We start from the raw sequence: 12,729 nt of genomic DNA, 5'->3' as shown, positions 1-12,729 counted from the left end.
TGCATTAGATGAATAATATAGCTATTATTTCGTAAAATCGCCGCTCATAGGGCAAAAAGAACCAGGTTTCACATTTTCGAAAAACAGCAATTAAACATATTTCTACGATAATGAATTAGCTAGGAGTTTTACTGAACATAGTCAGATGATTGTTAGTTTGATATGTATTATATGTTGTAATATAATTGGTTTTGTTTTCACAATATAATTGCTCAAATTCATATTGGACCTTTGTGCTCTGTCCTGCCCTATTACAGTTTGTTAAAAATTAAAAAACCCACAATATTATGATATAACAATTGGATAAATAAATTAGTCTCGCTTTTTTTTTTGTAAACAACTGGTGCGGAAAAAATAAACTGCACATTATGCTAATATTACATTTAAAATTATACGGCTCTTAATATTGTTAGATCAATAAATATTAAAAGGGTATAAGTTAGACACTTGACCCTTTCTGGTGCCATATATAATAAAATAAAAATTAAAAAAATAATTTTAAAAGCTAGGGGTGTGGCTGGTGATTCTGGTTAACCGTTGCACGATCCGTTTTTTTGTGTCTTATAAAACCAATAAAAAAAAGTTTACTAGTACGTAGGTGTGCCCCTAATCTAATTTAGTGATAAGTACAAAATGCGTGAAACTTATCTGCCGTGCTTTTTTGTCAACTGCAATTACTAACAATAACCAAAAAAAAGACGCAAGTAGTTTTCATGTTTTGTTGAAAATAGTATAATTTTTGTAAAGTGATCTGGACGGGCAAAAAACAAAACACGACTGGTTCTAAACTATATGGTATTTTACGGCCATATGTGCTTTATATCACAGTTAAACACTTACATTACGTCGTTGCATAAATTGCATTGCCCTCATGCATACACTCAACAGTCTAGAAATTGTTAAACTTGATGAAACATATGTGTACAGGGTTGAATATTAAAGATATAGAACACAAGATGGTTATAATTATGGATTATGAAGCAAATTTCCAAGATTGTGTACAAGGAAAAGCACTTTTTAGACTAAAATTTAAATTTTTGAATTGAACAATTCATTGAAGGTTATTTCTCATATTATATTATTAAATTATGCATGTGGCTAACCACCCAGAAAATAAAGAAGCAATATACATACTATATATTTTTTATTTTCTTAAATTTAAAATCCAGATACAGAAATATCTAAAACATATGTTAAAATAGAGAAAAACATTAGATTTCACACCATAAAAATCTATGGAATTCATATTAATTTTTTTTTTTAATTGGTAGTAGCAAATTTCATAACAAAAGGTTGAAGAGCAAGGTGTAACCGCACATAACAGTTTTAAAACTATGGGACATCATTACAAGGTAAGCGACTTTAAAACCGTCATCAAACAAAACCACTAATAAATGACAAAATATTTGCTTATTTTCAATGTATTAGTTTCATATGACACATTGAATATGAATTTAATTCTTTAAATTATTATTATAATAGCCATTTAAACAAAGCTTATATATATATATATATATATATATATATATACATATATAAAAATTTGGTCCAAGTATAATGACCGACATGATTTTACACCTCCGATAACATAGAGTTAATGTTTTTCATTGCACATTGTTATGGTATGGCACCACTGTGAACTACCCTTGTGTGTCAGGTCGCTACATACCTTCAGGTCTCTATGTTGCACGAGATTCGCGCTATGGAAACTTTGGCAACTTCCGGCATGGACGACCTCGTGCAAAAAATAAGTAGGCTCATTCTTGGTGTTCGAAATTTGGAAGCGATTTGCTAATTTACTGAATTAGTAAAGTTCTATATTTGTTTATATTTTTACATTTTTTTACCTTAATTTTTGTATTAAATTACCGAAATTAATAACATATTCGCCAAAAATTGTTTTTTTTTTCAGTACGCTTAGTATGACGACCGCTTAGTATGACCATTTTTCGCCGTCCCTTGAATGTCATACTAAGCGGATTCTACTGTATATATACATAAAGTGTTATAATAATTACCTAATTTTCTAAACAAAATTAACTAGAAATAAAATGTATCTTTGGAATCACTTTTCTTTTTATAAGTAATAAGGCACCGCCACGATTAGTGTCTTTATAACAGTATTTTTTTCAATCAGTCAAAATGTTAACTATTAATTATCACAGTCGCATAAACAACTAATTGATCGGTCAAATATTACAGTAACTATGTATCAATATACTGAGATCTAGTCAGAATCATTGCAGTAGTGACAAATGTAAGAATCACCCGCGCACTCAACGTGGGACCAGGAACCGCACGTTCCTTGACACTGAATCCATTTTTCGCCACCCTTTTTTCCAGAATATGGGCTTCCACAAAACATACAGAGGTTTTGTTTTGGTTTGGATGTTGATGCCGATTGTGGAATCTTTCTTTGGACCTGACCAGTTTCTTTCAAAGAACCTTTTGTTATGTCAGGGTTTGGTCTATTCGATACAAAAAATGGCAAAAACTCAACTTCCGGGAATGCATTACAATTGAACGGATAAATTCCAGTTTCGATAAAACCTGTCTGAATATTTGTTTGCGTAAAAGCTTGAGGCATCGCAATCTTGATAACACCTGGTATATCATAAATACACATTATCTTGCCAGGATTACTTTGCATCCATACGTCACATGCTGTATTAATAGCTTCTTTGAATGGTTCAAAGACAGATCGGTCTAATGGCTGCAGTTTGAGCGAGCAATGTGGAGGAAATGACAGCAAGGTAATGCCATTTTCTTTGCAAAAATCTATTGTATCAATATGAACATGAGAAGAATGAGTGTCCAGCACCAGTAAGACTTTATGTGTCAAAGATGCATTAGAAAACTTTTTGAAATGTTCAAGAAATACCAAAAATGCTGCATCCTGCATCCAGCCTGCAGAATTTGCAGTTCCAACTGAACCCACTGGTCCGCTTTCGACAAAATTGTCTTCATAAAAAGCCCCCGGAAATATAAAAACAGGAGGGATTGCGTTTCCCAAAGCGTTGGCTGCACAAACGACTGTGACTAATGTGGCAGGTTCAGCTCCCACTTGCTGTATTTCACGTTTTTTCACTACTTTATCAGGTCGTTGCGAGGTAGTAACACCTATTTCATCAACATTGTATATATCCTGTGGCTCATATGCATGACTGTCCAGAATAGTTTGCAAATTTTTATAAAAAGCTTCCACGTTAGTTCTGTTGAAACTTGTAGCTCTTGAAAAACTTGTAGCTTGAGCTACATGCGCAGACAGTGATGGGTTTCTACTCATGAATGAACGGAGCCATTCCTCGCCAGCCATCTTATTCCTAGCCCAAGCATCAGGTCGCTTTAGATTGTATTTTGTAGTGAAATCGAATACCAGCTGTCGTATCTCTGTTTTGGATAGGCCTATACATATTTCGGCGAAACTTGTGATATATTTTGACAGTTGTTGTTCCTGATCCGTAGAGAATACTTTGTTGTGAGCAACATAGCCCATACTGATGCTGCTCACATCGGGATCGGCACCAGCTTCATCACGTTTGCGAATGTATCGCAATAACGACATTCGATTAAGTGCATGCGTTCCTGCAGCCTTTCGTATAGAAATCCCGCGTTTTACTTCATCATAAGCTTGTTCAAATTTGCTAATATCATATTGCCCTCTTTCGGTGTTACGCTGGCGTTTTCTGGGCATCTTAAAGCAAAAGAAACAGAAAAATGTCACAACTATAAACACAAAATGTCACTACCAGGGCTGCTATCTCAGAACAGAATCCGCGTTCAGAAGGATTAGTTAGAGGTCTTATGGTAGTCGCAAATTTAGTGCTAGTGAGCCGATAAAAAAGTATTGTCAAATATTTTACGTTGGTTACTAAGAAACGTCAATGTTATTTTTGTATCAGTTGACAAAATGGTGATTCTTGTTTGTTGGTGTTTGTACATTTGTTAATAAAGATTTTATCAAGAATTGCTCTCAAATGCATACCCTTTTGGCAAAATGTATAGAACAGCTTCAAATTCAGATACAGAACATAAATACTACGCAGTGCATTGACAAATTAGTCTAACCATATTACATTTTAAGTAAAGATATCACTTGTAGGAAGTTATGCAAGAAACCAAGTATAAGCTTCTATAAGAAAAACAAAATATTTAGAAATCTTCCAGCTGTTTAAAGTTAAGATTACCACATCACATGAATCTGAATATACTAATATACAGAACATAAATACTACGCAGTGCATTGACAAATTAGTCTAATCATATTACATTTTAAGTAAAGATATCAGTTGTAGGAAGTTATGCAAGAAATCAAGTATTAGCTTCTACAAGAAAGACAAAATATTTAGAAAACTTCTAGCTGTTTACTTAACACGGATCTGAATATACTCGAAAGAAAATGAACTGCTCAAGAATGTTAAATTTTGCACAGAATGATTATTAGTTAATGATAGTTAAGAATGACAGGCCATGTAATGTACTAACACTATAATGTAATATTCACTAAATTTCACTAAATATTTATATTATTAAATAGAAAAAGTGTAGAAAATATTCTAGTAGATTAGATGTGATGTATATTTAAACCGGCAGTGTGTTTGTTGAATTGTATTTGGATTTGATTATATATTTGTTATAATATAATATTATCTAGTATATTTTTGTTATTATTGTGTTATTACAAAGCATAATACGATTTTACTGTCAAATTTAGTTTCACATACCCGGTTATTAAAATTCATTAATTTTTAACTTCCCGTAGGGCAAGTTATAGTAATCGCAAAAAAATCGAAAATGAAAATTTTTATATATCTTTACGTTTCAGAGGTTTCTGAACATTTTGGCATACCTTAGAAAAAATGGATGTATGTGTGTGTGTATGTGCGTGTATGTGTGTGTGCGGATACAAATTTTCATCGACGATTTCGGGAACACGGATGAAGCGATTGAATAATTTAGAAAACATTCGATTCGTATTGATAAGTAGACGTGCTGATTAGTTTTTGGCGAAGGCAGGTCTAGCCGTTCCGCAGATATAGGGAAAAAGTGCCAAAAATGGTAAATCAGTTTTTATGAGAACGGAGCGCCCGATTTGAATAATTCAAAAAACATTTTCCTTCTATTGACAAGATAAAGAATTGATCAAATTTTTATGAAGGCAGGTCTAGCAATTTCGGAGATCTAATAAAAAAGTAAAAAAAATGCCATTTGGCGGTCAAAAATGAACATTAGACATATGCGCATCAAATTATCAGATATTTTATAGAGATTTTGATAATAAGTATAAATTTTCTTTATATTCCTATGAGTTCCGTGCCAATGTTCACGCGTTAGACGGCGACGCGGCGTTTACGCGCTTCTATATTTCGTCTTTATGCAGAAAGAAGTACGAATGCTTTGAAAAAAGTTAAGAATTTCTAAAATATTTCAAAATAAATGATTTAAGATAGAATGTTATTGTAATGGCCGAAAATCGAAATTGAAAATTTTTACATTTCTCGACGTTTTGAAGGTTTCTGAACGTTTTGGCATACTTCAGAAAAAATGGATGTGTGTGTATGTATGGATACAAATTTCCAGTCACGTTTCCGGGCGCACGGATCAACCGATTTGAATGGTTCAAAAAACATTCGATATCTATTGATAGGGAAAAGAGCTGATTAGTTTTTGGCGAAGGCAGGTCCAGCCGTTTCGGAGATACGGAGCAACGAGTGCAGAAAATAGAAATCGACTTTTTGAGAGAACGGAGTATCTGATTTGAATGATTTAAAAAACATTCAATTAGTAATGATTGGGAGAAGTGTTTATTAGTTTTTGGCAAAGACCAGCCATATCGAAGATACGGAGCTAAATATGTAAAAAAATAGTAGTTTTTGAGAGAACTAATCGTCCGATTTGAATGATTCAAAAAACTTTCTGCTTGTCTTAACAAAATAATTGATTTTGGAAAAAAAATTTGTTTCAATTTTTTTATTTCAAAAAAAAATTTTTTTGTATATCGAAAATAATTTAGATGTTATTTTTAATTCTGACTATAGTTCTAATATACTTTAAACAAATAATTTCAACTTTGCAATTCAGTTTATATAATTCTTATAAATATTAGACAATGTTACAATATTAATAACAATATATTTGAAGATATTCAGTATTCCACGAACATTTCGTTACGGTACGGAAAGTCAAAGCAATTTGCCTTAAGGCACGATGCCATACACCCCACTAGCTATAATATAATATTATTTAGTATATTTTTGTTATTATTGTATTATTGCAAAGAATAATACGATTATAATGTCAAATTTAGTTTCCCGATTATTGAAATTCATTAATATTTATTTCAAATTTTGCGCCATTAATTTGAATGCCAATAGCAGTGGCTTCACTTCTGAGTATAGAACCCTTTAACTATCCCTTCTGAACGTAAAAATCGGGTGAGAGAAACGTCTATATGAAGAAATCTTATTCTAATATTGTCTAGGGACACGACTATAAATACAAAATGTCACAACCGTATCCAACGCTCACTTTTGAAAATAAATAATCGTCATGAATAAGCTAAATTATCCACGCAAAAACTAATTGCTGTTAATTAACTACTAATTAACTAATAATGCTATATATATATACAGGGCCGGATTTAGAAATTTGGCGCCCCGGGGCACCGACAAAAATGCCGCCCCATCCCTGAAATTTTACGAACTTTCGAACTTTTTTTTAAAGCAATCGCGCTGCTTCAGCTGCGTAGGGACAAAATATAGAAGCGCGTAAACGCCGCGTCGCAGTCTAACGGATAAACAATGTTACAGAACGCATATAAATGTAAACAAAATTTATACTTATTAACATATTTTTAAAATATCTGATAATTTGATGTGCATATGTTTTGTGATCACTTTTGTCCACCAAATGTTTCTTTTACAATTTTTTTTATTGTATAATCGAAACCGCTAAACCTGCCTCCCACAAATTTAAGCAGTTATTTATGCTGTAAATTTTTTTGAATGATATTGGACGCTTCTTTTCTCAAAAACTGAATTATCATTTTTGGCATTTTGGCCCGTATCTTCAAAACAGTTGGACCTGCCTTGGCCAATAACTAATCAGCACGTCTCCTTATAAATAGGAATTGAATCATTTAAATCGGTTGATCCGTGTTCCCGAAATCGACTTAAATAATTAAAAAATATTAGATTTGTATTGATGGGGAGACGTGCTGATTAGTTTTTGGCAAAGGCAATTACGAAAAATGGTAATTGAATTTCGATATTTCTTCTCTGAAACAGCTACGCAGCGCGATTGCTTTGCAAAAAGTTCAAAAGCTTTTTATAAAATGTAACTTTTAGTACGGGATGTTTCAATAATTTGTCTTAAGGCACAATGCCATGAGTCACTAGTTTAAATTTTTTTTCGACGCTATAAGCTTGGAAGTGCACAAATTCGTCATTTTAAGAGGGCTCGAGAACTGAAGTAAATATTTTTCTTAAACTTTCAGCTTGTTTACGGATCCTTATATTAGCCAAATTGCCAAATTTAATAACTTATTAACCAATTTGATAATTTACGTTCGGAGAGGGAGGCAAGGCAAAATAATAAATTTTAATAATTGGTTATTTCAACCCAAATTTTGCATTGCAATCGTATTATGTTTTGTTAATTATATTTCTTGAAATATAAACATGTTGGTAAAAAAATTTGATTATATTGTATAGAATTTTTTTCTCACTATCCAAATTTTGCCGCCCCCAAAAATTTGCCGCCCTGGGCAGTAGCCCCGATTGCCCCTACTGTAAATCCAGCACTGTATATATATAGAAAAAAGAACTCACTTTTGACTGTTTGAAAGCAACGCGGTCTCCAGCTTATGTTAATATCGGGCGCACACTGACACAATAATGGGAACGTGTTCGAACAAGCATACTGCCGCTCTCTCTCCCCTTGCACCCTTGCCCGAGAGACTATAGTTTCGTTGCCATGACGACTGTCACTACCGTCCCCTAGCACAACCGTACCCAGCCATACTCGACGTTCTGTTCGACCTTTTTGATTTATGTGAGTTCCGTTATATAACACATGTATAAGGACTGGCAAGTATTCAACGTAGAGTTTTTTGCAAAATATTTATTGGTATTAGTTTAGATATTTTTTTGGTTTAGATATAATAAAAAATTGTTGCATATAATAAATAAAATTATATAATATTATTTGAATATTTGTCAATATTAGGTAAAGTTTTGTAATCGCCTGTGAGATATCTATGTATGCATTTATGTAGGATAATGCGAGGCTTAAAAGTCCGCAGGTAAAAAGGTCCGCTACTATTGTCTTACAAATAAAAGAAAGTTGTGGCATTTTTAACGGTATTATTTTAAAATAGAGAAAAAATGATGTATAAACAGTCATTGTTTCCTGTAGGATAAGTTATAGTACTCGCAAAAAAAACGAAAAAGAAAATTTTTATAGTATATCTATGTTTCGAAGGTTTCTGAACATTTTGGCATATCTTATTGTTAGAAAAATGGATGTATGTATGTGTGTATATTCGGATACAAAATTTCTTAGACGATTTCAGGACGGGATTTCAACTAATTTGAATAATTACCGGGCAAAAAGAGCCATAAACGGCAATTCAGTTTTTGAGAAAACGGATTGTCCGATTTGAATAATTTAAAAAAAAAAGCATACTTGTATTGATAAAATAAAGTATCTTTTAAATTTTTCGAAATACAGGTTTAGAGTTATCAGAGATCGAGTGAAAAAAATGCCGTTTGGCGGTCAAAAATAATCAGTACACATATGCACATCAAATTATCAGATATTTCATATGGATTTTAAATATTATAGAAATTTTAATAATAAGTATGAATTTTATTATTTTATAATTTTATTCCTTAGACCACGATGCGGCGCTTACGCGCTTCCAATTTTGAATAAATAAAAGATAAATTAGAATTAATTATCCATTTTTCAACACTCAAAGGTGAATAAAATTTTCTCAATGTTGGTAAATTATCAATAATGAATTAGTTATAGCTAAAAATATATAAGGTTATTAAGCAGTTCATATTTAAATAGAATGAATTGTTGTATAAAATACTTGATATTTAACGATATTTTCAACTTTTTGCTTTAATTTTTTTTATTTGGTTATCCTTCAATAATATTGTGCAGTAAATTAGTTTAGTTAAACTTCTTGTTTGCAAATTGAGTTCTAATTATACTTTTTTATCTCTTGTTTGTAGTGTACTGCGAGGAATTATGTATGCAAGAAAACATCAAAACAATTCATTGATATTATCCATTTTTCGCATTTATCAGAGCAGAACTCTATTTTTGAATTTCCTAAATTTTTTTGCATTCAACTGTGAAATGAAAAATCTTAAATAAGTCTTTACCATATTAGGCACTAAATAAAAGGTTAAAATGCTTCAATTGTTAGCTCAGGTATTCTATTTTAACTTGAAATATAATTATAAAAAATGTATATTTTTTATATGATTATTATCAACAATGTTGCATAAATGTATGGAACTATTAGATTTTCAATATATTTAATACGCAATCATACACATCTGCAAACCAAACAATTACCAATAGTTTTAGTGAATGTATAATTTAAATTCTAGTTAGAGCTTCTTTTAAAAAACAAATAATCTTGATACTTCAAAATTCCTGAAAAACGATACCGTAGAAATTAACATAAATAAAAAATAGAATAAAGTCTTTTTTGAAATAAAAGACTTTATTTAAAAAAAGGACTAAGTTCAATTTATTTGTCTAAAATAAATAGTAATATTATAATATAAAGGATAAAGCGAGCCTTAAAGATTGCGGGTTAAAAGGTACAGCACCAATATCTCAAAAAACGAGTAGAGTTAAAAATATTTGAAAGTTGAGAGCAAAAGATGTATAACCAGTCATAGCACTAAATTGGGCGACTTCTCTGTCACAAAATAAAATGTAACATTGTAAATTTGTGACAATTGTAACATTGTAAAAAATATTTTTGTTCGTTTTGTAAATTTTACAAAAGATAAATTAAATTAAAGGCAATTTCAACTGTAATGATGGATTATTCATACAAATGTTGTATTTAGTGCGATTATTATATAAAATGTGCTAATAAAAAACTATTTTAAATGAAGGTTATATTCACTTTGTGTAATAATTGTATTTCAATATACAAGATCAATGATTATGATAAATTAAACAGAAAATCTTACCAAATGAAGAATGATGATATTAGTAAAATTAATAAATTGTTTATCATATTTAAAAATACATGCTTAAATTATGTTTTTTATTTTTATTGTTTAACCTTATAATTAAACTGCATCCCATTGATTAAATAATGTAGCTGTTACTTTATAAAACCTATTTAATATAAAAAAAAATTAGAAATTATGAATCTTTTTGCACCCTGCCATACCCACCTATGGGGTAAAATGATCAGGTTTCAAATTTCTGAAAAATATGAGGAAACGAAGTTATACAACTAAGAATTAACTAAAATTTTTACTGAACTTAGATAGTTGTGTTTGTACTGTATTATTTGATGCAATGTAGATAGATGAAAGCGTTTTGATTCTTAAAATCATATCGGTTCAATAGCATTTGATATCTTATCAGTCTGCAATGGTCCCCAGAAAGGTTTTATATATATTAATTTAGATTTTTATACCAGAGTATATTTTAATTTAAATCAGTGTGACTTCTTCTTGAAGAAGTAACTTTCTCTACTCAAACTTAAAAAACAAGAGTTTTAAATCCTAGGAACCACAACTAAAAAAACAAAAAGCTTAGAATTATTATATCAGGCTTTAAAAACAATTAAGCATAATTTGGTCGCAAGTATGAGAGTATTTTCTATTCCAGTAGCAGCTCGATAGACGTTCTCAGTTTTTTGAAATCATATTTTATTAATAAAAAAAAAAAAAATTAGAATGTTTGAAATTAATTAATTAAAATTGCTCGGAACAAGCAATACCCGAGTTTAGATTAATTGTTTTTAAAACTAAAATTTATATTAACAAGTATGTATCAACATGTATCTAATTTTTATTTTATTTGAAAATATATTATTTTTATTTATTCGAAAACTTTTCTTTTATTATCATAAAAATATTTTCATTCTTATATGTGAAAATGATGCATGAATAACGAATAATTATTTTCAAAGTTATTTAATCAGATAAACTATTATTTTTTAGTTCTTCTAATTAAAATTAAAATAATTTTGCTTACTATACATAGAATTGTGCAATAAATAAATTCAGTCAAATACTGCTCTGAATCACACTAATTTGCGGATAAATTACAGAATATTCGAGCAAAAATTTATTTTCTATATAAAATTCGAAAACCGGCTAAGATCGGTTTTTTAGCAAAATTAAAATTTGCTCAAAGCCAAATTGTACCTTTGTGCCCCACTCTATCCCATATGGATAAAATTAACTTTGGTACACATAAGTACAGATTCTTAATTCAAACCAGCAATTGCTTTTCCAATATTGGCTCGCGATTATAATTAATTACTTCAACCTATTTCTGCAACAAATTGAATAGATAAAAACCGCTATTTTTATATGGCCAATTTGTGATACCGAACATGATATCCGCATAAAAACCGGGTAACAAGATTTGTAAAAACTCACAATTTCATTTTTACATAGATTATACACATATGACCCACTATTTACAGAGAAAACTGGATTTTAATAAAAACTAACGAGTTTCTGAGCACAAAAAATTAATGTAAAAAATTCAATTCAGCAATTAATTATGTGCTTAATAATAGATTCTAAATCATACGTGGGTATGTAGACATATTTTAAATTCTTCAACACGTATGTTCATATGTATTTGAAAATATATTCGTTGATAGTGAAAGGGTAATAGAGAAATTATACCTTTTACAAAACTGGATTAAATGCTCGAGATTAAATTAATATATTGGCTGTAAACAGTGTAACCGAATAGCTATATATATGTAAATATATATATACCTATATATATATATATATATATATATATATATATATATGATTTAGTAGTTAATTTTGATGTTGAAATATATGAGTGAGTTCTTGAGGGCGATTCTTTGTTTGATGTATCGCCCTCAAGAACTCACTCATATATATATATATATATATACATACATGTTGCAATTGATTATAAAATTCATTGATTTAGATCCTTGAAATAACATGACCTTTATGTCATGATCTGTAACCTTTTTAAAATATGTAGCGGTCACTATTATTTAGTTGTACTTTTACTTCGGTTAATTTTAATTTTTGGTGTTTTAGAACATTTTAGAAAAAATACTGCCAAAAATATCATTTGACAGAGTTTCTAAATAATAAAAAGTACACCTCAATTATCAATGTCAATGCTATAAAAATTGAACATTTTGACGTATATTCATACGACGATAATTTTGATTTAGTATATGAGTCAATTTTAATACTATTTTTTTCATTTTTATATAGGGTAGGGCAGAGCACGGTGGTACAATTTAATCATAGTTATTTTACTGTTGAAGCCAACTGCATCACAAGAAATGACAAATATCAAACAAACAGCTATCCGACCATGTTCAGTAAAACTTCCAGCTAATTCATTGTTGTAGAAACTTGTTATTTCGCTATTATTCAAAAGCAGGACATCTGACTCTTTTTATTATATGGGTGGGATAATAAAGGATAGATTCTATCTTCGGGGTTCGAC

General features: G+C 30.2%; 1 protein-coding gene across 1 annotated transcript; it reads right to left on the bottom strand.

The window, feature by feature from the left end:
• Positions 1 to 2,227: 2,227 nt before the first annotated feature.
• On the bottom strand, positions 2,228 to 3,694 carry LOC113383717. The gene has a single exon (XM_026621967.1). It carries the CDS (start codon positions 3,692 to 3,694, stop codon positions 2,228 to 2,230), a length of 1,467 nt encoding a protein of 488 aa, XP_026477752.1.
• Between the last annotated feature and the right edge of the window lie 9,035 nt (positions 3,695 to 12,729).

Source organism: Ctenocephalides felis, unplaced genomic scaffold (assembly GCF_003426905.1).
Source record: "Ctenocephalides felis isolate EL2017-DRISC unplaced genomic scaffold, ASM342690v1 CF-g0.4_SCAFFOLD_03570, whole genome shotgun sequence".
NCBI classification, from domain to species: Eukaryota; Metazoa; Arthropoda; class Insecta; order Siphonaptera; family Pulicidae; genus Ctenocephalides; species Ctenocephalides felis.
Note: the sequence above shows the minus strand (reverse complement) of the source record. Positions and strands in the feature narration are given on the sequence as shown.